The sequence below is a fragment of the Necator americanus genome, chromosome I, assembly GCF_031761385.1.
Source record: "Necator americanus strain Aroian chromosome I, whole genome shotgun sequence".
NCBI classification, from domain to species: Eukaryota; Metazoa; Nematoda; class Chromadorea; order Rhabditida; family Ancylostomatidae; genus Necator; species Necator americanus.
In genome coordinates, this window is record NC_087371.1 from 27,285,943 (window position 1) to 27,313,115 (window position 27,173).

Genomic DNA, 27,173 nt, shown 5'->3' on the forward strand with positions numbered 1-27,173 from the left:
GTGGTTTATTTCTTCCTAGTGAAAAGTTACGAGATTAAGATAATAAAATTAACGACCGTTCTGAACAAAATTGTGAATGAGCCTGGTTAAATTTCGTATGTTAGCTACAGTCCAGTTCGTGAAAATTCCCTTCGTAATAACAAAACGGATTGATGCAAAAGAAATGCTATTAGATAAATGCCATTTCTACACTATGTGATTTTCAGCCAAACTTCTTTGGAGTTGAACTCTACAATGACACAGATGATGCAATTCCTAGACTTCTTGGAGGCCCTGATATTGACACAGGTCATTGCAAATATTTGTAAACACAACGTCAGTTTCAAGGACTTAAATTTCATGAAGAATTGAAAAAACAACGTTTTAACAACAAGAAAATGGTAGTAGGATTTATTTTCGTTTTTTTCTGCATATCAAAAAATAGTGTTGCAATAGTGCTGTATTCTGTTTTGTTCGCAAACTCCTCCCAGTCACCGACAGTGTTGTTGTAAGCCAAATTGCCAGATAGAATAGTCGTTAATAGACGACATAACGTACGCAGAATCCCTTTGCTTCACAATCACCAGGAAAAAAGTCCTGACTCTACTTCAATCTCACCGAGTAACCGAATATGCATTCACCTGGTGCTCTTACAACCCTCTCCCTATTGTAATTTCGGCGAGTAAGCAATTCGTCATCAATTTGAATGGGAACTCTAATATCTCCTATGCGAATTCGATTTTGTCACCTGTGCATCAGGTGAATATCTGTGTAATAGTTCAAATTGGTCAAACGTCGTTGAAAACGATTGTAAAGTGCAAGGAGCTCTGTATAATCGAAGTGTGAGCAACGAAATGCTTATAGACAAGATCGTCCTGTTCTCTATTATCTTTGAACTAGAAATGAAAAACGGAAATAATTCAGTTTTTAGTTGATTTTCTTGAGCTGTAGCCAAGATTGGTATTGATCTGTTGTTCAATAAAGAAGATCAATACCAACCTTGGCTACAGCTCAAGAAAATCAACTAAAAACTACGTTTCAACATGCCAAGATTCAAATACAGTCGAACATGGGAAATAATTTACTTGGAGCAATTTCGTCGTCGAAAAATGAGCGTTTCCTATACCCGATGGTCTGTTTACTAGCTCCAGACTATCCAGAACGACATTGCCGTTGTTGAAATACCTATTCCAGCGTTCATTATGGTCATCGCGTTACGGCAAACGACAACGAGGTGCAGCTGGCATACGTTCCATAATCGTTAACTATGCTTTGAGTCCACTCTACGGCAGTTCATGCTTACTATATATGTATTACCCCTTCGAAGTAAATCCCGTCGGATCATTTTTTCTACTGTTCTTGGCGAACGAAGCGAGAACAAATAACACACCAAGCTCGGTTCTAGGTCTCTCTCTCAGACGGAACCCCCACGTGTAGTCGGGTCAAAACGACATGAATCACGAGTGTGGTTGCGGTGCATTTGCGTACGCGCTCGAAACGGCTCGGTGGAGGCAGCAGTTGGAACCGAGGTGGGACCTTCGCAAATTACAGCGATGGGTGGTGACAACAGGGGTTTTATCACGCCCTTTGCCTCTCCGACAGTTACGCTCCACCTAAGCGCCTAAAGAGAAGCCGGTTTTGCAACTGCGTACGTGCTTCATGTCGTTTTGACTCTACTGCATACGAGACGCATCTGTGGGACGCGCTAACCGCAGCTGTCGCGACAATCATTCACATTGATTTTGAGTGCTTAGAACAGTTCTATCATGAGATGAATGTTCTATTCGTGATCCGAGACGTCGAAAACCGCTAAGGCATCCTATCTGGAAAAGCAGCTTTGGTGAGGTACCATTAGTGGAATACTAGACCCACTGGTCCAGTCGTATATACTTTTGTGTTGCTGGTAGCATGTTTGTTTTGGGAAGATTGCATGACGAGAAAATGTGTTAAAGTGGTGAAACGTCTCAGTCGCACTGTGCAACACAAGCAGATTTCTTTATCTTGTGATTCTTATCTTTCAAAAAAGTTGATAAACAACACACAAGTGTGCATCTATACTAACGCTACAAATCTTTGTGTTTTAAAGAATGGTGAAAAATTAAGGTTTTCTCGAACCTTTTCATTTGTCTATTTATGAAATTGCATTTTTATGGACTTTGTCCACATCTTAACCGTGATCAGAATGCACTTATTTTAGTGATAAACGGCTCGGATGTGGTGCCTGAACTTCCGCGCGTTACCAATATGAAGTCAGTAAAGATGTTGGCAATGCAGTTTAGAGCAGAGCACAAACCTGGATGGACAGATGCAGACGTCAAGGCGTGGGAAATGAAAATGACAGAAGTGTTTGAGCGGTGCGTTCTTGTTTTCCTCAATTTTCATTAAAATCCAAACTTCTTGTAGGTTGGAAGTAATTCGAAAATATTAATTTTGCAGTCAGTATCATTCTGATATCGTCAAAGTCTATGCTTACTCCCAATCGTATGTCGAAGAAGAAATGGTTCGAGGAGGAATAATAATGATACCGTATTTGGTGGTCGGTTTCGCTATCATGTGTGTATGCAGCATAGTGTCTGTCATGACCAGAGCATTGTACATGCACCAGGAGAACTGGTACAAGGTTTGTGGGTTGAATAATTTTTGTAGATTCTATAGCTAAAGAATGTGTTTTAGACCGCTCTGGCTGTTATGGCATGTCTCACACCTCTACTTGCCTGTTCTACGGCTTTGGCTGCGATGTTCATGTGCGGAATCCGATTCGCTTCTATCTTATGCGTTATTCCGTTCCTGGTGCTTTCTATAGGTGACTCCGCATTCTTCCTCTTAAAAAAAAGATTTCCGAGTAACTATGATTGTAGTTAGTTAAAAACTTTTTTTTTAGCATAATTTTTTATGTATGTATGTATGTATGCGTATGTGTATGTGTGTATGTGTATGCGTACGTGTGTTTGTGTGCATGTGTGTATATATGTTTGTGTATGTGTGTTTGTGTGTGTTGTGTGTGTGTGTCGAAACTTCAGAAAACGTTGAGTCGACTGCAATGTTTTCCAAATGGTACGTCAGCGCCAGAATGACATAAAGCGGGGTGGAACTGACGCCGTGGCGTCTGGCTGATACGCGGCGGTACGGAGTCAAACTGAGTAATAATTACAACTGAATTTGTCAAGAGTAAGCGAAACGTTCATGTGGCTATGGAAGCTGCTGTGTTCCACCTATGTACTCAAATGCAGCTGCTTTTCAAACCGCACATTTGCCTCATCAGATTGGTAACATCTCTGCTTCGGCACGTGCAAACACGAATGCCAAGGACTGGTAAATTAGTAGTCAGCAGTTTAGATGATCTGATGTAGGACTTATCTTTATCAATAGGATGGTGTCGTTCACGTCATTTTATGTTGAAACATCATTATGTGGTAACTGTTTGGGAAAAAGCAGGAGGAAAACCTATATTTCGGATAATATTTTCAAATTGTTGAAGCTCCAAAGAAATATAGATGTAAAATCAAGTTTGAATGTTCTCCAAATGTAGAACTGACGCGTTTGGGATGAAAACTATGAAAACTTCCGTCTATGCCTAAATTTCTCAGAAAAAATATATAAAATAAGCGTTGTTTGGAAAAACACAGTGCAATATGAATCGGGTTGTTTGCGTGCCGAAGGAGAGAAGTTTTTATAGCGATGTAGTTTCAGTTTTATAGAAAATCCCGATACCTATGATCATACAACATACTACATTATCTTATATTAACGATAATATTTAAAATTGTATGAAATTGTGGTGATACAACGGTAACCATGCTCAACTGTTAAGCACACCAGTAGTGTCAAGACGTCAAGCCCCTTCTGAATGTGTCGGAAACTTTTAAAGACTCCATCGATTTATCTACCATCAGTAATTTGGCTCCTTCTCGGCGCTGTATTTTTATTGATACTTTGTTGGGATTTGTACCTAATTAATTGAGATAGATTTTACTTTATTGTTCAATGCCCTAATTCAGAAACTCACTTATGAACAACTTTTTTCTTGTGCTTCTTTCTGGTTCTCAAAGGGCATGCTAGAGAAACATACAAGAAGTATTCATTTCACAAACTGAAAAGAATTGCTCAATGCGCTTATACTCTCCAACGTATGTGAAAAATCGGGCTGAAAAAGTTTGTTAATGGGAGTAGTAGATGTCTGTCTTATTCGTAAGATTCTTCAATGTGCATGTCTTCTTCTCCTAAATAATATGCCCATCGTCAAATTTTCAGGCGTGGATTCTTCTTATTTGATGATTCACGAATGGCAGCGAGTCACTGAGCACATGAGAGAAACCCCAAAGAAAAAGGACAGTGTAGGCCATCGGATGAGTGAGGTACTTTGAGAAAACAGAAAGAAGCGCTTGAGTATATTTCGTTCTTTACCGTTTTCATCCCTGGCATGTCAATCTTCTTCAAACATTTTCGTTTTTTATATCAGGTTCTTTCTGAGGTGGGACCAGCTATTTTGATCTCGTGTTTGACCAATGTGTTCGCCGATTTCGTAGGTTCGTTCACTTCATCTCCAGAGATCACACTTTTGTGCACCGGTAACATGCTCTCGATGTGCATGGCTTTTGTGTATCAGGTGAGAACATCAATTTCGGAAACTTCCGAGTGCATTCGATAGAATAGTTCCAAGATATAAACAGTCAAATTTGAAGTTAAAGAAAAAGACCGTTTTTTTATTCTTGAGGGTCACAGTTAAGCGTTACTAAAACTCGTGTAGGTCTTGGAGACCGTGACGCGTGTTCAACGTAATGCAGAGAGGAACCGTAAGGGAGCTCCCGTGGACTTTTTGACCTATTGCTTCGGAGACAGACATATTCGGTGGACATGTAGTGGATACATACCCCGACGATACCACACTCCAGTCGTTCTTGGAGACGTAGAAAACCGTTTTACATGTTCTTCTGAGCGCTTATACGCAGAGAACTACACAGTTGCTAGAACATATGAAAAGAAGAATGGTGAGAGTATTTGACATTACTGAGTCAATAGAAAAGCAGTGTAGGTAAAAGTGCATGTAATTTTGTATGGTGTTCTACCAGGAGAAAGGGGGCATTACCTTTAGGAAGTCTATAAATCTTATCAAATGATCTTTTTTCCTTCAGTAGTTGAGAGGTACAGAGGATCTCTCTCTCTCTCTTAAGCACTTATTTTCCTTCGATCCTATCAGCTTTTTATCAATTTCTTCCGTTCCTTCTCATCACTCTTTCACAAGTAACAAAATCGATAACTCTCATTCTCGTTATTTTTGAAAGTTCACTGGAGAAAATTTTCATGAACGTAATTTAAAGTTGTTAGATGCATTTATCCCTCAAAATTCACATAAAGAATTCTGCTGCTTTTGGTACGGTTACAAATTTGAGATCATCTTACATCCCAATTTTAAAATTTCCACCAAAAAATCAAAATGGATATGTATGATTATGGATATGTTCCAGAACAATTTAGCAGTTCTTGAACTATATCTCATTATCGGTAATGCTCAACGATAGGCTCAACGATAGGTAGACAGAGTTAACTATTCCGGTAGCAACGACCGTAGCGATGACCTCCACAGGATACATTTCCTCGCTTATTGCTCAGGCAAGGCATGGCATGCTCAAAAATCTACGGGAGGCTTTTTACACGCACCCTAGTGGAGACATTTCGAAAACAATGGGCGTATGCAATGCGAAGAAAGCACATGTCGCGATTATAGAGGCGTATAGTAGGGTCAAAACGACATGAAGCACGGTGCAGTTGCGTAAGCGACTGCGTTCCAAGGGAATCGGTGGAAATAGCGGTTGGATCGAACGTAGGGATCATTGCGAACTGTAGCGATTATTGGTGCCAGCAAGGCTCCCACTTCAATCCCAACTGCTATTTCCACCGATCCTAACGCTCCACCGCACCGTTTCCAGCGCACCCACTTACGCAATTGCACCTCGCTTCATGTTGTTCTGACCCGATTATATGCGAGTACTGACAATTAAATAAAAGAAAAACAACTGAAATAATTCTACGCAAGGTATGGGTGTTCCTAAATTGCCTAATCGTTGCTTCAGATGACATTCTATGCTGGTTTGATGTCAATCGTAGGACGTTGTGAGATTGATGGTGACCTCGTGGAGAAGAATAGAATGGAGATCAGCATTGCAGAGAACCGTGTTAATATCGCTAGACATCATCGCCCCCTCACTGTACGTTGCAAATATTAAGGTTTTTGGAAGCACAGAAAGGACACTTGGAAACTAAACACAAATCCAGGATATGTATTTTGATAGACCTGATATATATTAGATATCAATACTAAAAAATCTCTATTTTATCAACAAATTTAGCGGCAACCGTCGAAATTCCACGAAGCAACTAAGCCGGTGATTAGCAAATTCATGAGGGACTACGTGAAATTCATGACGACTCCGGCGGTATACGTGGGCATATTCGTCATCTACGTTTCATACCTCGTCTTCAGCATATACGTAGGGGGAATTTTATTAAAACTTCATATTACTAGCATGTGCAAAGGCTTATCATTACAGGGAATAACTATAATCAACATCAGCTTGACAGCAACTAAACTGTTCGCGACAGATTCTCCTTTGCTTGAGGTGGGACCAACGCCTCCATATCCTACGCTTTTAACAACTACTCTGTTACTGTTTTAGCTTGACAAATATCGTGTCAAGTATCAAGTGCCTAGTTATTCAATGGCTACTGTATTTGTATCGAATCCCGGAAACTTATCAGATCCTCATCGGCTGCATCGAATAAACCAGTACGTGATGTGTTGGTACTTTTATGAACTCTTAATCCCATTGCAGTAATTGTGCAAGACGATATAATTAAGCCAATTATAACATACCAGTCTGAACGTCCGGCTAAAGCCGGACTTCAGACTTTCTGTGGTGTTTGCTTCGCTCGCTTCACTGATCAACGAAAATTAGTATTAGTGCCGTTTTCTATGAAATTGGACTCGCGTATCTCCAACAATCTTACTTCCTTTTTTATAGTATAGCAGAAAACGAAAGATTTCATAGTCTTCTTTCTAAAAGCGTCAGTGGACCCGTCACACCCCCTTCTATAGGTATCTGGCGCCGGTGGACCCGACGCACCCCCTTCTATGGGTATCTGCCGCCGGTGAGCCCGTCGCACCCCATTTTATAGCTTTCTAGCGTCGAGGCACCAACTCGACGTCGGTGGACTCGTCGCACCCCCCTTTTTGAATTTCGTGACTCACACACGCACACACACACACACACACACACACACACACACACACGCTCGCGCGTGACAGAATAAGCCCGTTATTATATATCATGATATATAATTAGGCAAATTTTAATATATAAAGTTATATTATATATATATACATATATACATATATAGTCATTGAAATATAATTAAGCTAATCGATACAATCTGCGAATGCAAATATCACTGTCTCTTGTCGTTAATAGAAGAAGTATTTACACTCGTATTTTCCGGAGGGTTCTGCTTTGAACTTGTTCACCTCTTCAAGAAATTTTCTCAACAGGACACGATGAAAGTGGTCACTATTCGTGGAGAGATGCCAACACCATCAATTTTGTAGCTTACCTGCCCTTAAGCATGTTCGAAGTTCCTGTTATATAGCTGAACAATTTTTTGTGAGAAGTGTATCAGATAATGAGGAACTTTAACGAAGCATGACGTTAAGAAGAAATGAAATTCCAGTTCTGGTAAACAGCTACAGGCTTTCGTAACTCTACTTCCCATTAGAAGAGCAAACCAGACAAAAAGAAAAAAAAAGAAAAATTTGGAAGAATTTGTGAATAAAATATTTCTTTTGTAGAAGAAAAGAGTAATTTAATTCTCTCTGGAGAGATTTCTGAATCTCGGGAGACACGATTTGGTATTATCTTTGTCCTACAAATTTCAACTTCTCTTATTTCTGTTGGCTCTGCTTTTTTCGCTTAGCGGATAGATCTTCTCCTTGTTATTTTCCATCGGCTCACAAACAATAACTTCGAACAGAATCTAATCGCTTCTCAATAGGTGTGATCCAATTTAACATAACTGACATCGACCCGCATCCTTTATTAACCCGTTTGGACCTAGATCCGTGTGATATTTCAGACTTTGAGACCGTTAAAAGAAGTGTAGTAATACACTTCGTTTCTTAATTTCTCTCCTTGTGCTTCGGATTGTAGGCCTTCTTATCTTTTTACTCTTTACCATTACCAGAGGTAATGATAAAGAGTAAAAAGATAAAAAAGGGTACAATCTGGTGTGCCTCTTATGCTGCCTATTTTGCTGCTTATTTTAGACACAAAAAAAAGCTGGATATGTGTGGTACTTTAAGCGGAACTCTTGTAGCAGATTTTCTCTGGAAAGATGGCGTGTCAGTTAAAGCTATTTCAAGCATTCAGCATCAATGAAACCAAGCTGAGTTTGTCTCTACTTGATCGGCTTAACCTCGTATCAAGTCAGTGTTCTTATCCTCCCAGAGGAGTATGGGACCAATTTATCGACCCCGGAAGAATAAGAGGCTTGGTTAGCACCAGGGCGGATTCCAACTTCCGATCGATCGTGTAGACAGCAGAACCGCTCACCGACTGGAACCGTGCTACACATTATTCCGAGTAATATCCTGAATATTCACTTTTTTCTGTATCTTGTTGTTACCCATTGATCCACAAATCAAGATTGCCTGATATTCTATCTTCGCACAAAGAATTCGCGTTCTTTTAACCCATCAGTTTGACTTATATAATCTCCCCTACAAACGAAATCTACAACTTCGAATGCTGTTTTTTAAAGTATCTATACATCTCCATTTGATTCTTTCAATAAACGTGATATAAATATATAGCAAACAAATACATCTTTAGGTTTGTCGAGGAGATGGAACATCTTAATGGAACATGGGGTAAAAATTGGGGTCCAGTTGGCACAAAGTTCTTTATGCGAGACTACGCAAATTTTCAGCAAAGTTAGTTTTTTCTTCTTACATTTGCACACCACCGGTGCTCAAACGATGACTTTGTATTACGTTGCTGGGAAAGACTGTGCCGAAAATTTAAGAAATACGGTATTTTCCAGGAATGAATCGAATTTCACAGCAGATGTAATAAGCGTGTAGAATGTACTCGAAGTTTCTCATATGTGAACATTTAAGAGTGCGCTTTTACTCATTTGCAAAACACGATAAGAACGTTGAGCGATCATCTCTACGAGTGGCGAGAATATCCAGACGAGGGAAGCGTCGGTAAAAAGGAGCCGTCTTCTCTTCCTTCAACAGTGGCTATGAACTACTTTCTATAGGCGCAGGTTCTACTGACTATCACAGCAGTCGTATACGTCTTTACAATAAGTTGAGGCACCTAATTCGAAAGAAGCGATCGAGAAGTTTAACTTTCCGCTGCGTGACAACGCACTACCATTCTTCGCTTCGGAAACTCGGGAAAAATTGTAGAGCTCGGCTGAGATCCGATTGTGCAGCCAACGTAATCCCCTTATCTTGTGCTGTTAGCCTACAATTTGCTCCGGTCACTAAAGCATTCACAGCGTCACCTGGACGGGGTTAAAAAACAAAAAACAACAAACACGACGAAGACAAAACAGCGGTCGGGAACTTTTTTGCTTCGCCGCCTCCTGAATTTTGGCCAAAAGGTCCAAATGATTCGCCCAATAGATGAGCGGAAGTTTCAAAGATCCACAGTGCATATATGATTGAATCTCAAAGAGTTTCAAAAACTATAGGAAAATTATGCAAAAATTTAAGGTCCAGGATTTTCCGGAGAACTTAATATGTGACTTGCACCTTGTATTCTATTTGTTTTTTTCTTTTTTTCAGCTTTTGCCGATGCTGATGATGAGTTCACGGAACCAGAGGACAATGTGGAAACCACAACATCAGCTGTTGTGGAGGTAGAATTGTGAAAACCATAACTCTGTGCGTCTCATTGAAATTTGTGCACTCCTTAAGCAATGACTTCCAGGTGAAACACTTTAGTGATGATGAACTGAAATACTTCTTAAAATGGCCAGAGTACGACTACTGGGCTGGGTTTGTGAAACTCAGAAATGGAACGCATGAAGGGTATATCCCTAAGCATTCGGTATTTGATGTTATCTAGGTAGCGCCACTATTACAGAGAGGAGCATCTTGACCGATTCTTCTTCACCACTGGATTTCATGGAGAAGCGCTTTGCGATTGGAATCAGCGTGGGCAAATGCTACACGAGTGGCGGAGAGTGGTGGACAACTTCAGGTAGTTTGTCAGCCCTTTAACTGCCCGTAATCAATTCTTTGCAGTTATCCAGTCACTAGAGGTAGAATAGTTTTAATGACAGTAGACAAGAACGAGAGATTCGTCTGGGCATTCGGAGACGAGGTAACGGCGGTCGCAAGGATGGAATCAGTTTTAGTCCGAAAAGGAATTGAGAGAAAATTAGATCTGACCCATCCGGCCTGAAAAATATGCTCGTTGAAGAAGACTTGAGCTACAGTGTAAGAAAATGAAGAAGAAGGTAGTGTAGGAAAGGAAGTGTCACGGGCCAACGCACCACACTTGGGTCAATATGACCTGAGACTTTTTTGATTTCAAAGCCACTGCGCTCGAAGTGGCGGAGTAGTAGTGTTACGACAGGCAGACCACTTAGGCATGGGAAAAGTGTGCATTTTCCAAGAAAATACAAGTGCGACTAATATTTTACGAACAAATAGGGAGAGACAGACCAAGGTACAAGCTTACAAAAAAGATCAAGAACTCGTAGACGTCATGCGGAAGCGCCGCTGTGACAAAGGAGATCCATTGTCCGTATTTGTCTCGATGTTCCTACTGCGTAGTCTTCTTCTATAGTTATCTCGTTTCCTAACTACTAAAGGTAATTTTTTTTGCCTTCCTTCTCGTTCTCTGATCAAAGAAAATGAACCGTAGAGCTGTACGCTTCAAATTAATGGCATTGTATTAGAAATGAGTGAACTTCCTCTGAATCAATGTAAACTAAAGATGTTCTCCTAGTCTTTATGGCTACTGGCTCTGATCTGCGGGCTCTGGCCAACAAAAATCATCAACAGGAGAATAATCAGTGCATATACTATTTGGAAAGCTGCGAAATCGCCTCAAAAGCACAGGTCATCTCAGGTTTTTTGGTAGTATTTAGATAGAATTGAGCTCTACAGTTCATTTTCTTCCACTCGTTCATCAAACTTCTTTCTCATTGAATACACAGGGTGGTGTGTGAGCACTGTGCCCTAATGTCGTGCAAGGAAGAAGGAATTCCCTAAAGGATGTATTAAGCCTTTTTTGTTTCAATTTCGTTTGCTTTAGATTAGTGTTTTTGTTTAATGGAGCATATTCCATGTCCCCTTTTCCCCAAATCTGCACATTCTCTGTAGTGAGTGGAAATGTGCTATGCCGTTGAATTATATGATACTCCACGTTGTTTTGGGGAACTTTTATCATGGTTGCGTCTCGACGTTTCTAAACTTAGGCCTCCTTCAGCATTTTTATGTTTCGAGAGAGGTACGGTATTGAAATGTATTCTTAAAAAAGGATGTTCCTTCAGATTCGACAAACGTAGGCGATATCTATAACTGCTTCGTCTTTCCAGTGCATGATTTATTCTAAGTCTGATCCATCCTTCCAACTCGGCAACATCCAAAGTTACTCACCGTTGCGATATTCTGCGCCATCTAGCCTACAACAAGCCGTCAGTCCCATGACAATCGTAGTGGAAATTTTGTCTCCAACAATAACATCACTAGATGACGGCAATGGCTGCACACCAAGGAATGTCCGAAACCGCGAAAAGGAAATGCTCTGCTTCTGGCGGAACACAAGATGACTGGCGCATCTTGATGCGACGAATTCTGCTCAAACAATTGGTGGGGTTCTCTGCGCCCAAAAATTGAAATGCATTCGCAGACAGCATAAGCAGTAAATACAACTAAAAAAACTTCTTAATGATAATGTCAATCCGGGAATTATTTAGAATAGAATTGAAATTTAGAGTTGGAAACCCCTACCATACCTGCCATTCATCCCCCAGTTTCCACTTGTCGGTGTAACACTTAATTGCCGAGAAAAAAAAACAGTGTCGCGAACTGACGCAATTTTGGGGGGTCAACTTCTCGAAGTCACCGCCAGCAGAGTATTTCGAGGATCATATTCGTTCTAAGCATAAGTGCGCGGTGGGACTAACCAAACTTGCGACTACTGACCATTGGCTAACGCGTTTTTAATGCATCATTGCCCCCAGCATAAGTGATAATCGACCTCGTTTTCTGAGCACGAAATTTTACTAAATCAGAATCACGGAAATGTTACACCCCTCCGATTTAACTTGTCACAACGACTGCTAGGCAGCATTACACGGATGGGCACCTTCACACAAAACTTGCAGACACTGTTTTTAATGTTATCAGTTATCTCTTTACTTCTAGAGAGTTCAAGCCCACTGTCTTCCACGAAGACGGAGTTTATCTGGATCTCATCGACAACATGACTACCGACACCTGGCAGGTTGGGCTACATTCTGTTCCACTAGTTTCAAAAGTCTTTCTTTACTTCACGATTCTCTTCAGTCAGTGCTTGGAACTCTTGTTGGTATGGCTTTCGTGTGTTTTATATTCCTCAATAACTTTTTCACGGTCGCTATCGCCAGTCTATCAGTGCTTTCCATTTGTGCAGGTAAAATGACCCTACCCACATGAGTTTATAACGAAGCAACTATAGAAATTAAGGAATTCTGGGCATCTTATCTTGGTGGGGAGTAGATCTCGACCCAATCACTATGGCCGCCACAATTATATCCATCGGCTTCTCCGTTGATATACCAGCACATGTATCATATCACTACTACCAAGCTTGTAAGTTTAGTTTATTCTCAATAACTAAGCTTTTTGTGCATGCTTTGTACATCAGTTTTTGCCAAATACAGCAATGAACCAATTCTATGCGGACTGTTAGAAGTGGCCACCTCTCCCCTTTTTGTTCCCTCTGCCACCATGGTGGACGTTGGGAGCATAGCGGTGTGGTGCAACACGTGTGTGTCGCGCACTGACGTAGGCTTTTAAGCGGTGCTTCGCTCCTCTTTCGGTTTAAGTTAAGGAGGCTTTGCTCAAAGAAAAATTTTTAGAACTGAAAAGACTCGCAAGTTTTAGAATGATTGAAACGTGTCAGTCTCATGACGGAGAATTTCCGGGAGCGAAAGGAAGGCACTAAGGTCTGTTCACTAAAGCGGAGACCGACAGTGGAATTTCCCATGACAGTACTACAGTGCTTATCTTCACTGAGGAGAGCGTGAAGACCAATCCAAGACTGTAGAAAGATGAAACACTGAACAAAGCATTTCTTTGCTGACTGCAGTAGAATCCATATACGATCATTGTGCAAGACTGCCCTGTGCTGCATTTTAATGTTGTTATCAAAAATGCTTGCTTAGCACAGTTATATAGACTCTATTTCTGTTCTCTTCCAACACCAAATTCTAGAAATATGCTTACAGGTGTTGGTTTTTGCTGAACAAATGTTTTTGGCCCACGGAAAACAATCATTCATGGACCACTGAAAACAGTCACGCCGATATTAGGGCGAGTGTAGTCATTTGATAGTATGATGGTGGCAAGCTTCACGCGTTTTCTCGGGTATCTGGGCCGACCCTAGTCTCTGCTGTCTCTATCTGGGACAACATGTTGTCGTAACGCGTATTGCCTATGACCAGTATCTATGACTCCATGCGGAGCGGTTTTTGCATCTCAATCAAAAGTAGTGTAGCATGGATGACATTGGGGACAAAAACACACATGTTAATGTGGAGAAAGACAAATTTCCTCAAATTCTGCGATCTATGATGCATTCTTCACACTGCGGGAAAGCTGTCGAATCGGTTTGTAATTCAAACACACAGCCGGATTGCTCTTCTTCCTCCATATTCTTGCGGATTCTTCGCTTCCAGTACATAAGCTTTCTCTTTTCTTCCACAACTCGGTTAAGAAACTGTGTTAACCAAGTCGCAGGGTTGAAACCCGTGACTTCACAGTTTCGCCAGATCGTCTGGGTTCATCTCCTTTCCCCTTATTAGTCATCTCAGGAGCGATTTTGCTTCGTCAGTGGTTATTCGAAGAACTGGTCCGTATCTGGACAGAACTAAGGGTATTTGTGGATGATGAAACTTTTCTGTTGAAATGTTCTCCATTTCGTTACGCTATCGCTTTAGCACCTCTTTCCTATACATGCGAACGGTTCCATTCCTGTTGCGGACACCACCATAGAATTTTTCAACATCCCCGGTCGCGCCAGTTGGTAGATGCTGCCACCTCTTTTTTGCGTTCCTTTTCGCCTTCCTGCTTTTTCAGCATCTTATTGTTGAGAAAGATGATGACTTGATCACTTGATTTAAGCGTGGTCCACATAGATTATCGCGTTTCTGACTTAGGGGAGCGATTTTGAGGTTAGGACGACGATGCTGTGTTGTGATACGTAAGGTATGACATTCGCGTTGGTGACTATCTTTTGATTGCGAAGTGCTATGTGAACGAAGTCAATTTGCACTCTGGCGATGCTGTTGTAGAATGTGGCGAGATGGGACTGTCGTTTGGACATTTCGTATGTGTGATGACGGCGAAATTGGCGAACTCCAGAATCCGCTCGCCATCTTCGTTGCAAGTTACATAGCTGAGATCACTACGATATCTATAGCCACCGTTTAATGCTCCAACATTTCTTTTCGTATCTCCCACTACTATAGTCGTGTTTTCTTTGCTCCATCTAAATGTGAAGTGGTCGTTCACCAATAGTGATTACTGCTTTCACAAGACGATCGTTGAAATCCTCCACCCCTTTGAATAAGTCCTTGAAGCGATGAAAGATCATTATAACTACTCTGTTCCAGGTGTGTTTGGACTACCGTTGTAAATCGCTCGGAAATTATGCCTAATGTCCCTTGAGTTTCCACCTTTCCATCTTGTCTTCTGCACTGCGCATATGATATCGCCAGCTCGCGAGAGCGTTCTGACCTTGTAGTCGTCAGTGGAAAACTGGTGGAGAAGACGCCGAATTCCGTTGCTAAATGGATGCTTGCGCATATTTTCTACATAAGGATTATGGCCGCTTTTTTCATGAATATTCTTTTGGAGACGATCACATTTATTGTCTTTATTTCATTGTTCTTCAAAGTAAGCAAACACCTCTGATATTTGTTTCGATTGCGTGCAAGGTTTGTCCAGTTGCTTTTCTGTTCTCGAGGGATACGAAAAGCATACAATCCTCTTTCAAAGGACTTCGTGAAATGATGTGACACGTAGGTCTGCAATCTTTATATTTCACGTTTAATCCACTTTCGAACTCTGAACTATTTAACCAGACCCGTTCATTGCTCTTCTCGGAAATGTTTCATTGATATGCATCACATGTGCGTTGCAGGAATAGTATTGTACATTCCTTCCAGATGCGGTGGCATCCTCAATCTCGGATCGCTGGGTGAAGGACAGAACTTTGGATCCTTTTTCTCAGTTTTGAGAAACGGGGAACTCCCAGCATCATTCTTCCGATTGAGCGGTCAGTCGACGTTGAACGCATTTTTTTCTTGCGAGTTGCGCAGATCTTTAGCTAAGTTGAACGCAGTCCTGGACTGGTAAACACAGAATCGGAGTGTTTTTGACCTTCTCAACTATATCTTCGATACGTTCTTACACTCTCCTGACCGTTCATCTTTTCCTGCCCAGCTCGGTGGCCATTTCGTTCCTCATGTTTATATTCCGACCTATCTAGATGTACATAGCTGTTGTATTCGCATCTGTTCGTACGTTGAACGTGTATGGTGCGTCCGAGACCTATCCCTTCTTCATGAACATCGGCTTTTCTAGATTCAGCTGTAGCTATGTATATTTCTACACGCTTCGTCAAAATTCGATCAGCATTCTACCCTCTTTGGTGATGTTTGGTGGTATGAGAGAGATGCCAGCAGCAGAGCGAAGATGGTTTAGCTGCTGAGCATCAACATTCAATTTTGCGTTCACCTATTCCAACCTTTGTATTGGATTATCAAGGGTAGCACTTAGCTTTTTTTCGTGGCACTTTTTTACCTCATCAAATTCCTCTCTTCGAGTGGTGAAACCGCTGCATAGCTCTCAAAATACCAAGTATTGTCAATGTTCAACTGTCTTTGAATCCTGACATGGTAAATTCTATATTAATTTGATTGAGCTGTGGCCAAGATTGTTAATGTGTCTTTATTAACAGCTAACGTCCCTGCGTCATCACCTTCGTCAGACGCTAGATAAATTGAAGTCATCAGTAATTAAACGTCAAGTAACTATTTAACCAGACCCGAAGTAACGTTAAGTAACTCAACGAACAATACATCGGGTAGTGCTTATCTCATTTGTTAAGTACAGTAACATTACAGAGCCCTACGAGCCACAGTTTTAAAACAAGGGTTTTTGAAGGGTTATGATGGGAGCCCCGTAGACTAAAATCCGTGCAGATGGGACTAGTGGTGGCAAAATCCAATGGGTACTCGACTAGAGACAGTGTTAGTTAACAAGTATCCCATGTATCCCAAGGACCCAAAGTAGTGGATGGTTCTGAACAGTTATTGATAGTCGAATTTAAGCAACAGCCAAGATTGTTAACAAACTTTACTACGGCCAACGTTTCGGCGTTTTCGCCTTCGTCAGAGTTTGGCAAGTAAGATTTGCAATATATCCTCATAAATGCCTTACCCAGAACAGAATCTATATATCCTTATCCAGAAGTCATCATCCCCTAGGATATTACACCCGGAAACAAAAACCAAAAAAACCTAAATCGTTGTGCCTACCTCAGTAGCCGCGTTGCTGTGATGTTAGCGGATATCCGCGTGGTGCAATCGCTCCGCTGATACTAATTAGGATGCGACCCGCATATGACCCCGTAGATCAAACCCGCAAAGATCTTTATACAGAAACAGCTCGTTGGTTACGGCTAAGCACTCTTCCTTTCTATTCATTTTTGGACCTTTTGCATTTATCCAATTCGATTGTTTCATTCCCCTTAGATGTTCTTTAATGCGATCACAAAGAGGTCGCCCTGTTTCGCCAATGTATTGGTCCCCACGTGTTTTGCACGAAATTAGATAGACTACACCAAAGACCATACAGTCCCCTTCCTTCCCAATGGGCATATTACACAGTCTGGAGTAAGACAGAAGCGATCGTAAATTCTATTTCGAACTAGTTGCTTTCTGAGATTTGTTGGAGGTATTTCCACAATTCTCACTTACTTAATGTGGAAATACAGTGGTCCAATGGTGAATAGAAGACACGATGGTTCCGAAAACCTAACAACAAAAATATTTTAGTTCATTGTCTTTCCACTCACCCTTGGAAAACTAAGAAATCTGTGGTTAAAAACATGTTTAGAACAGACGTAAGGGTGACATCAGATGTACAGGAGCGGATCGATGCGATCAACCTGGTGCAATGCATCGCGAATTCTAACGGTTACAGTGGTAATGTTGCACGTAGAGCAGATCTTGGTGCACAGCGAGAATATGCCACAGTGGTTGAGTCGAATAAGATTTTTGCCTGCCCTTCATAATCGACGACTTGAATAAAACTGTACGGGCTAATCTGGAGAAATACGGTCTTGAGGACCAAGTGAGAATTGTGGAAATACCTCCAACAAATCTCAAAAAGCTCAAAGTTCGAATGTACGATCGCTTCTGTCTTACTCCAGACTGTGTAATATGCCCATTGGGAAGGAAGGGGACTGCATGGTCTCTGGTGTAGTCTATCTAACTTCGTGCAAAACATTTGGGGACCAATACATTGGCGAAACAGGGCGACCCCTTTGTGTTCGCATTAAAGAACATCTAAGAGGGATGAAACAATGGAATGCAGCAACTCTCCTCGGAGCTCACCGCAGACAATGTCATGAAAACGTTCCTTTCTGCATTGCTGTCACAATCCTATCGTACGAACCCGAAATTATAGCTCGCAGAACTTTAGAAGCGTTTTGGATAAATGCAAAAGGTCCAAAAATGAATAGAAAGGAAGAGTGCTTAGCCGTGACCAACGAGCTGGCTCTGTATCAAGACCTTTGCGGGTTTGATCTACGGGGTCATATGCGGGTCGCATTCTAATTAGTATCAGCGGAGCGATTGCACCATGCGGATATCCGCTAACATCACGGCAACGCGGCTACTGAGGTAGGCACAACGATTTAGGCTTTTTAGGTTTTTGTTTCTGGATGTAATGACCTAGGGAATGTTGACTTGTTCTGGATGAGACATTTGAGAGGATATATTGCAAATGTTCTTACTTTCCAGGCTCTGACGAAGGCGACAACGCCGAAACGTTAGTCGTAATAAAGTTTGCTAACAATCTTGGCTGTTGCTTAAATTCGACTATCAACAAGTTGCAATCTCTATGCCAAGATTCAAGGAAAGTCGAGCTTTCGCAATTCGGCCCTGAAAAGGTTCCGTTCTGTCTTTTTTTTTTCAAATCCGATGATATCAGCAGAGCGGTGCGGAGTTGCCTACGTCAAGTTGATCTACAGAAATATATGAGGGTTATGAATGTATCACCAGCGAACTTCAAGTACAGCCGGTGCTCAAGTCATGTGGCGACGATGATATGGGGAAACCGACCCCGTCTGTGTATTTGGGTCAAGGAGCATCCAGATTGAGTGGCAAAATCTGAATTCTCTACCCCATTCACACACAGAGTATGTCATCAAAATTTTGAAATAGAGGTAGAAGTTATGATACTATCTTTTGAGTCCGGAATCATAGCGCACAGAAAACTAGAGGCATTTTGGGCCCTGTGATTCATATTTGTGGTACATGTTGGTCTGTTACGTTACCATATTCAACAAATGAGCTATGCAGTAGACGATATGTTGTTCTTTGAGAACGCTTATCGTTTGAAGGCTTTCTTTAGGTGATGAGGCGCTTCAGCGAATAAATTACTGTTGGCTTTCATATTTCCAAGCTCTGACGGAAGCGATATCGAAACATTAGTTATTAATAAGGATCATTACTAGTCTTGGCCACAGCTCAAGCAAATCTCAAAGTTCCCTCTTGTATTGAGTAAGCACGTGTTGCTTATCCAAAGCTTCCCAGGCCGTTTCCATTTCAATTAAATCAAACGCCTTCCTCAAATCGATAGAAGTAAGAAACATCGGCCTCTTGCACTCTATCTATAACTCTATGAGTCTCAAAGTCGGATATTTGTGGTCGGTAGTGCAAAATCGTCTTCAAAATCCTGTTTACTCGGATTGTTGCTTATCATCTAATGTTCTTATTTAATCTTGTCAAAGATTACTCCTGTGACGAGACTACGGATGACGAATAGAAAACAGATCGGGCGCTAGTTGCCGACCTCATATGGATGACTTTCCTTTCGTCACAATACTCATTACCTTCGCTGGGATTCCAGTGATTGGGAACCTTACATTTGGACATGCAACTTGTAAAAAATGGGCTACTTTGCGCAGTCGGTAAGAGATTCGTCTAGGACGCACCATCGGTCGATAGTACGAAATCCCACTAGTGCGAACGAAGGCTTTTGTCCCTCCGAGATCAACAACTTGGTTCCAAACTCATCTAGGAGGATAAAAACGCTGATTCAGCACAATTGCCCCGCCCATCCCTTTAAGAATGCTCACGCATTCATAGACCTTGAACGATTCTGCAAAGAAGTCGAACGCATATACGCATCCCGATACGGATTGATCAACACTGTGCATTTTTTCCTCACTTAACGTGAATAAAAGATTAAATAGAAGTGATATATGACTTTGTCTATTACAGTTCTCTATGAAATGATTGTTCCTTCTGGTTGTATTTGGAAAAGACTCCGCGGGAATAACTAGTGCTCTTTTTTATCCGTAGTCCCAGTCAACGTTGTTGCACTTCGCTCTTTTGAGCTCTTTGAGCTTTCCTTTCTTCTTTTCGCTAATAAGCAAAAGGAGCTCGGACTTCGGGACTAGGGAGTTCATGGTTCCCTGCAGCTTGTGTGGAAAGTCGCTCTCTCACGCTTATTCTACTGCGCCTCAAGTCCCAATATGAAGTTGCTCAGGCAACTATCTGAACCTCATGCTGAGGCGTTGTCTTTTTTGCAGGATTTCTCTACATCTGATTAGAGAGTTAAAGGAGTTTTAATTTCCTTTTCTTTCTAGCTTGATGTTAGGGGATGTTAGGCGATGAAGATAGTCAGATCTGGGATAGATCCACATTTTCTAGCCCTCAAACGTCCGATTCGGGTGCCAATTGTTCGGAAAAAAAGATGAAAGGAAGACGTCCCACGCCCTCACTCGCATTGCCGATGATGTCAACTCCACCAACTTCTCTCATGCTCTTAGGAAAAGTTTTCTCCAGTGTAAAATACAAAGATCTGTAGGTGGAGTCGTTTGGTCTCGAACAGTCAGTTAAATTCGTAGTCACACTTGATTTTCTTGGTTTACATGATTCACCGATGTGTTCCCCTGATGCATATTGGTTGTCTAGTCAGACCAAAACGACGTGAAGCTAAGTGCATTTGCATAACTGGCTGAGGTCGAAGAGATGCAATAGTGGTCATGATTGACGGTACTTGCTAGCACAGCTCGTCGCTGAAGTCCGCTCCACCTCGAAATGTGGAACCTTTTCTACTTTGTGGCTTCGAGCGCAGTCTCATACACAACCGCGCTGAGCTTCATGTCGTTTTGACCCAACTATAATTGCACATCTATCCTACTTCTTTTGCGTTTGTACAACCTGAGTTCTGCATTCCATTCCTTCCTTGCCTTGCCGCAACAGGCGCTTCTCCAGAGTCAGCAAATTGCTACCCTATGTTCCAACTGATTTTGCAGAACTCTTCTGGAAACAGACAGGTGGAGTTTGTCTGCTGAAGACGACCAAACCGCCTCCATTGCACTTCCGAGTTGTTTGACCGTAGGCTCTTTGCCATTTGAATACGATGACATCATGAGTCACTTCTGGCACAAGAGAAACCATCGTCTGAATCCATTTTCTTCTTGAAGCACACACAACGTTTTTTGTCGGCGCTTGCTTCCCAAAGCGGTAGATTGGAAAGCGCTATTTTGTCTCGCGACTGACGGTCCCTCTAGTGAGAAAGAACAGTGACATTACTTCCCAGTGCACTATAGTCTCCAACTCCCACTTTCGGACGTCTCACCCCTTCAAAACGAGAAATGAGAAAGAAAATAAACTTGTTTAGTTTCCTCTGAACAAGAAAAATAACAAGTATACTTTCTTTCGCAAGATCAAATCTCACAAAACTAGTCTCCGTGGCAGACGAGTTCTACTTAGTACCGTCTTCATTGTTCGCATTTAAATGCCTCTTGCACACAACACAAAGTAATAATTCGTAAAACCGTAGTGAACTTCTATCCCGGCAGCCTTCAGTGGAAGAATTTCCTCGTAATGCATCTGCACACATCCAGAGATTTCTTTCTTGAGACAGCGGTATTCAAAAAGATGTTTCGCTGGAATGAATAACTCGAATTTCGAACAGGAGTGCAGTGTGTTTGATGCAAAAATGGTACGTAGTTACAAAAAAAAACACTGCTGTTGCCCGGCAAGGAATTTAATTAGTTCTTCATCAGAAGGTTCTGGACTCCTGCCAAGTTCTACTCAACAAAAATTTACTTTCAGCACTCCAAGAAGGCCCTGCATCCAGACCAGCTGATCGGCTAGCGAACTGTCTTTCATCTGTTGCTTTTCCTGCAGTTCAAGCTGCCCTCAGTACTATACTTTGTGTTTGCAGCCTGTTATTCGTCAACCTCTACATGGCTCAAGTAAGGCTTTGTGAACACACTTATAACCTGAACCTGTTATTATAATGTCTCTTCATTCCGTTAGCACGGAGCCCACAGGTAGACGTTATTCTAATACCGTTGGCCCGAAAGTCGAAAAAGTAGTGACATGACTCCAATTTTCTATCGCTTGCTTTTTCTCGTCATTCAGCGAAAACGTCTTGAACTACCTCAGCATACCTTTATCTTGTGCTGGAAGTCAAAAGAATGAGATTTCAATATTTTTGTTTTATCTAATCTTTTTGGTGTTTGGTAAGATTTATTCTCAATCTTATAATACTCAATCTTATAATACATTTTCGTTCAAAGTTAGTTAATTAAAGTTTCTGGCGTTTATCAATCCGCCTGGGATGCGCCCCCACGTTCACTTCAATCCGAAATCGTTTGAGGTTTACGGACGTTTAACTGGCCTATACAATGACTTGCAGTGGCTAGCCGATGTGTCAAGTCAGTGTTTTTATCCTCCCAGACAACTCTGGTACCAATCTATCGACCCCAGAGGGATGAAAGGCTTAGTGAGCCCTAGTGCAGATTCAAACCTCCGATTGATCGTGGAGGAAGCGGAACCTCTAACCGCTATACCACACCACCACCAATACACTTTCGTAATGACACAAATAAAGTTTTCTCTTCTAAACCTTTGAAAATTCTCTGAAGTGTTTGACAGCCTTTAAATCTCAGCGGAGAAAAAAAAAGGGTTTTTTTCGAAGAAAATTTTTTGTATGTACTAATTACGGATTCATTTTGACATGTGGTATACATGAAGGATAAAGTCGCTGGCGTGTAAAACCAGTTGGGATGTGCCAACGGGTCTCGGGAATTCGGGATCATTAAGGTTTTCCAAGGCGCATTCGCCTATACAATAACTTGCGGGGGCAGCTGATAATCAAATCAGTGTTTTTCCTCCCAGACAAGTCTATTACCAATTTATCGACCCCAGAGGGGTGAAAGGCTTGGTCTGCTCTAGGGCGGTTTCGAAGCGGCCGTGTAGCTACAACGGACCTCTAACCTCTAACCAGCCCCATGGGGCGGTATAGCGCAGTCGGTAAGAGGTTCAGATGTGGCTCGATCGGAGGTTAAAATTCGCACTAGTGCAAACGAAGCCTTTCATCATTCCGGTACAATAGTAGCAATAAAGTACCAATAACTGTTATATTCTATTACTGTTTTCAGGTGTTTGTAAAAACAATGGTTTTATGTGTGGTGTTGTGTAATTTGCACGGATTGTTGTTTCTACCAGCGATCTTGATTATGCTCGATTCCATTCGATGGGCTCTCCGTCCCAAGGGTTATCCATCTGTGTTTCTCTTCTAAGTGAATTATGACACTCCTCAAGCTTTTTCAGGAGCAGCTGCACAAGCAAAACTACCGCCGCAGAAAGCATCCAGAACTAAGCAGAAAAATGCTAGGGTGAGAGTTTCTTCCGAATAAAGTTTTCTCACCTGAAATCAATACTTCTCAGATCGCTCCCGAGAAGAGTTTTGTCACCGATCGCCCTGAGGTTTGACACAGATTAATGCGTGTGGACATCTTCGAAACGGGATATTCTGTCAGCTCTCCCTCTTCACTCACTTTCAAGTCGTTCTCATCTGCTCATCGCTGTTACATCGACAGTAGTCGAATTGTATGTAAATAGCACTTCTTAACATAGAACATAACGTCATAATATGTACAAATGATTTGGTATTGGATAAACCTCAAAGAACCACCTGACCTGGCTACCTTGAACCACGAAACGGCTCATAACAGAATGATGTAAGTGTCTGTCTGTCTCGCGCATCAAATAGCACCAGTAAACACTTTGACTTAAAGGCAGTGTATCACGGTTTCTACGTGATGCGAAACCCACTGCGAAAGCGTAGATTTTGGGTAACAAATTGCGGAACAAGGCGCCGTTGCACTCACCTTTCTCTGATAGTTGTAAAAAACAGCGTAGAAGACGCCCTTTTAGGCGAATGAATAGGCTGCTGAAGGACTATATGTGTTTATAGAAGCAGGTTCTAACCTCTTAGGAACTAAAGCGGTTCCCACGGCATTTTTTTTACGACGATTAGCGAAAGATGGGTGGAACCGTGCTGGGTTCCGTAGTCTACTACACAAATGCTACGCTTTTGCTGTGGGTTCTGTACCACATCAAATCGTTTAACACTGCCTTTGAGCCTTGTTAGGAAACTTCATGCACATCACCTCAGGAGTATGTGCTCAGTCGTCATGATGTTTTCTCGTCATAGACTTACTAGTCATGCCATGCTATATCATTCGAATGATATGATGTTTATTATGGGCTTATTTTGCTACTTACGTGTCTGGAGTCTGGAGGTTATGTGAACACACGAAGTTTTCTCAAACATCTTGGGGAGACAGTGAAAGTGCCAAATTTGGAGTATTCATAAGACGATGTACCTCACTGCATCGGCTTTAGAATAACTTGCGGCATACATTTCGTATTGGTAGAGATTGTGTGTGAGATATGCGTGTCACTTCACTACACGTAGCTAGTTCTAGCAGCTTTCCAGTTTTCATTTAGTACATGGAGCTAAGGTGCACTAATTTTACAACTTGGAATTTTAAGCGTACATTTCAAGTTGTTTTTCACAAATACTATGAAAATTGCAAAAAAATGCGTGGAATTTTGTTTTGAAATTTCTTTTGAAACATAGTATTTGTCTGTTCCTGGACGGTCATTTGGCACCCTTCAACAGTTATGATAAAACGCTCCTTTATTGACTTGCAACTGATATGACATAGCTGAAAGGTGGACTACGAGATGCTGCTTAGAGGATTACGAGCCTGTGCTGAGCGTCCCTTGAAGCTGCGCGCAACAAAGTTGGATCGAATTTCGAAGACAACCAAGGGATAGTTGGAAAGAAGAAGAACTTTGAGACTTGATCCGAATGTATCGCACATTGAGCGATTTTTAGCAAACACTAGCAGCAGAAAAGCGTTGCAGGAGGATCTTTCGAAATACAGGCAGAAGAAGATTCTGGAAGCAGCCACAAAGAAGAAAGAGTCTAATGAAGTGCCGCAGTGATCTCCGCGAATATAATACTCCGCTAACAGCTTTGCTGAGTGAAGACGGGACTCGCACGACTTCTCGTCGTGAGATGGAAATCATTACGGAGAGGGTCTACTCGAACCTTTCCCGTTCATCGGCTCCTCTGTCAAGGCCGATCATCCCCACTGGTGAATCCCCACCACGGATTCTCCCCTCGGAAGTACGAGTCGCTATCAAGAGTATTGGTACAGCCGCCAGACATGATTTTATATCAGCAGACTTTCTTCGGGCTGGTGGCCATCCACTTTATGTAATCTTAACAGCGCCCATGACATCCTACCTTCAGAAAGAAAGGATCCCAGACCAGTGGAACACCTCGCGGACCGTTCTTATCCATAAGAAAGGTGGCCGAGAGGATCTTTGGAACTACCGTCCGATATGCTTGTCAAGCGTGCTATGCAAAGTATTCACTAAGGTCACCCTCACGCGCATATCTCAAGAACAAGCTGGATTCCGTCAGGGGTTCAGCTGCTTGCTTTGTTCAGCTCCTGACCGTGTCGAGGGTCATAGAGGTTTGCTGGGAATATCGCCTGTCCCTTGTTCTAACCTTCGTCGACCATGAGAAAGCCTTGACAGCGTAGAAACCAATGCAATACTGTCAGCGCTGGTCGATCAAGGCGTGGAAGCGTCGTTTGTGAGGATATCAGCCAATTGCTACAATCGATGCATCACTAAGATACAGCTTTTTCACCGCCCTCTAACCATACCCATCGGAAAGGGGGTACGACAAGACGATACTATATCGCCGAAGCTGTTCACGACTACACTGCAACTGGATAGTGAAATCACTTTCCTGGAAAGAAAGGGGCATACGTGTTGATGGGAGTTTTCTCTCAAACCTTCGTTTCGCAACATCGTTCTCTTTCCGAGCAGCACCAATGAAGCAGAAACGGTCCCCTACAAATTGAACGAAACAGAGAAGAGGATAGGACTGCGAATGAACAAAAAGAGGACACAGTTCATGAAGAACGCCTACTGCGAGGATGGAGGAGTACAACTTGACGGCTCTCAAATCGTGAGTGTCCCTTCTTCGCGACCCAGCGGAATATATATCGATAGCAAAGCACAGATGGGCCGGTCACATTATGAAAGAAGAATCGACGATGGATGCACTAAAAGCACGGTAGAATGGTTCCCAAGAGATGCTAGACGGCTTCGAGGGAGACCGCCAACGAGATGGGGTGACATGTTCGCTACACGGATGGACCAGCTGAGAGCCTAGCTGGATACGGCTTAAGGACCTCGTCAACGTCACTCACGAAACTTGAGAACATCTTGGATGACAATGGCGAAGGAACGAAACGAGTGGAAGAGATGCTTGAGCGCGGACGTCCAGGTCGGGTCATCTAAGTATCCAAGTATTGGTTGAACACGCTATATAATAACGGGCTTATTCTGCCACGTGTGTTTGTGTGCGTGACTGTGTGTGTAACGATATTTCAAAACTCGGAGACATGTCCAACGGAGCGGTAAATTAGGATGGGGCGGGTCTTATCTGACATCCTGCGTTAGCCGTACGTTCAGACTTGTCCATGATAACGAGCTTAGACCGTGTGTATGTTTGTTTGTTTTTCTGTGTGACACGAAATTCCGAAAAAGGGGTGCGACGGGTTCCACGGCGTCCGATTGGTGCGTCGGCGCCAGATAGGCTAAAAAAGGAGTGGGACGGGTCCTACGGCAAGTAGTGAGCCGGGATCAGATAGCGAGAAAATGGCGTCCGACTGGTGCGCCGGCGTCGAAATCCGTAAAAATGGTGCGACACGGATCCAACGGTCGAATGCCATAGTGCAGTAGTGTCGCGCAGTAACTTCGTGCACATGTCGCCGTACGACTAATGATAATTATAATCTGTAAGGTTGATATATTCAATAGCCGTGTGTCTGTTGGTATGTAAAACGCCTGTTACATTACTCGGAGATTGAATGGATAAGGGTTAGGGAATGCCCATCATGAAATAACATCGGCGCGTATAAAAAGTTCACACGAACCGTCGGCAGTGTTCTCGCGTTCATTCTGTAGATTCTCATTACTGTTCATTTATTCATTCATTTATTGTGGATCATATTGATTTTTGTCCGTTCGTTGAATTTGTTATTAATTGAATAAAACCAGGTTTAATTACCCAAGTTTGAGGTAGTGAGAAAGTACCGCGTGGCCTGATAGCGTCCTTTCGCGTGTCAGAAGAGCGAGCTAGTATACTCGCAAAACACTACTTCAATTGGTGCATCGGCCAATCCCACATGGAAAGCAGCAGTGGAGCACAACACAGGTCGGTAAATTCAAGGACATTGCAAGTGCTCTGGTCTGCATGCTGCTTGTGCCTTTACGATTATCGGTTCATT

At 42.2% G+C, this 27,173-nt stretch overlaps 3 protein-coding genes across 4 annotated transcripts in view; all 3 read left to right on the top strand.

Annotated features, from left to right (window-relative positions):
- Positions 1-23,283, top strand: part of RB195_007002 (uncharacterized protein) — a gene marked incomplete at both ends in the record, with an annotated part of 34,533 nt that extends 11,250 nt beyond the window's left edge. Inside the window, 21 exons of the mRNA XM_064180397.1 lie at positions 207-288; positions 2,177-2,333; positions 2,416-2,599; positions 2,653-2,782; positions 4,231-4,334; positions 4,439-4,585; positions 6,051-6,185; positions 6,327-6,467; positions 6,528-6,596; positions 6,654-6,763; positions 8,859-8,959; positions 9,824-9,897; positions 9,969-10,069; positions 10,125-10,241; positions 12,419-12,497; positions 12,560-12,665; positions 12,719-12,844; positions 21,616-21,758; positions 22,950-23,064; positions 23,122-23,186; positions 23,239-23,283. Coding sequence (XP_064037271.1) covers positions 207-288; positions 2,177-2,333; positions 2,416-2,599; positions 2,653-2,782; positions 4,231-4,334; positions 4,439-4,585; positions 6,051-6,185; positions 6,327-6,467; positions 6,528-6,596; positions 6,654-6,763; positions 8,859-8,959; positions 9,824-9,897; positions 9,969-10,069; positions 10,125-10,241; positions 12,419-12,497; positions 12,560-12,665; positions 12,719-12,844; positions 21,616-21,758; positions 22,950-23,064; positions 23,122-23,186; positions 23,239-23,283 — 2,331 coding nt within the window. The remainder of the gene's footprint in view (positions 1-206; positions 289-2,176; positions 2,334-2,415; positions 2,600-2,652; positions 2,783-4,230; positions 4,335-4,438; positions 4,586-6,050; positions 6,186-6,326; positions 6,468-6,527; positions 6,597-6,653; positions 6,764-8,858; positions 8,960-9,823; positions 9,898-9,968; positions 10,070-10,124; positions 10,242-12,418; positions 12,498-12,559; positions 12,666-12,718; positions 12,845-21,615; positions 21,759-22,949; positions 23,065-23,121; positions 23,187-23,238) is intronic.
- A 1,507-nt stretch (positions 23,284-24,790) lies between these two features.
- Positions 24,791-25,393, top strand: RB195_007003 (uncharacterized protein; the record flags this gene model as incomplete). Of its 2 annotated transcripts, none has more annotated exons than XM_064180399.1 (1): positions 24,791-25,393. In XM_064180399.1, the coding sequence occupies one exon, from the start codon at positions 24,791-24,793 to the stop codon at positions 25,391-25,393; it is 603 nt and encodes a 200-aa protein (XP_064037272.1). The 2 variants fall into 2 exon arrangements, with proteins under 2 accessions (XP_064037272.1, XP_064037273.1); XM_064180398.1 differs by having other exon boundaries at positions 24,881-25,393.
- Positions 25,394-25,768: 375 nt separating this feature from the next.
- Positions 25,769-26,053, top strand: RB195_007004 (uncharacterized protein; the record flags this gene model as incomplete). Its single annotated transcript, XM_064180400.1, has 1 exon — positions 25,769-26,053. One exon carries the CDS (start codon positions 25,769-25,771, stop codon positions 26,051-26,053), a length of 285 nt encoding a protein of 94 aa, XP_064037274.1.
- Between the last annotated feature and the right edge of the window lie 1,120 nt (positions 26,054-27,173).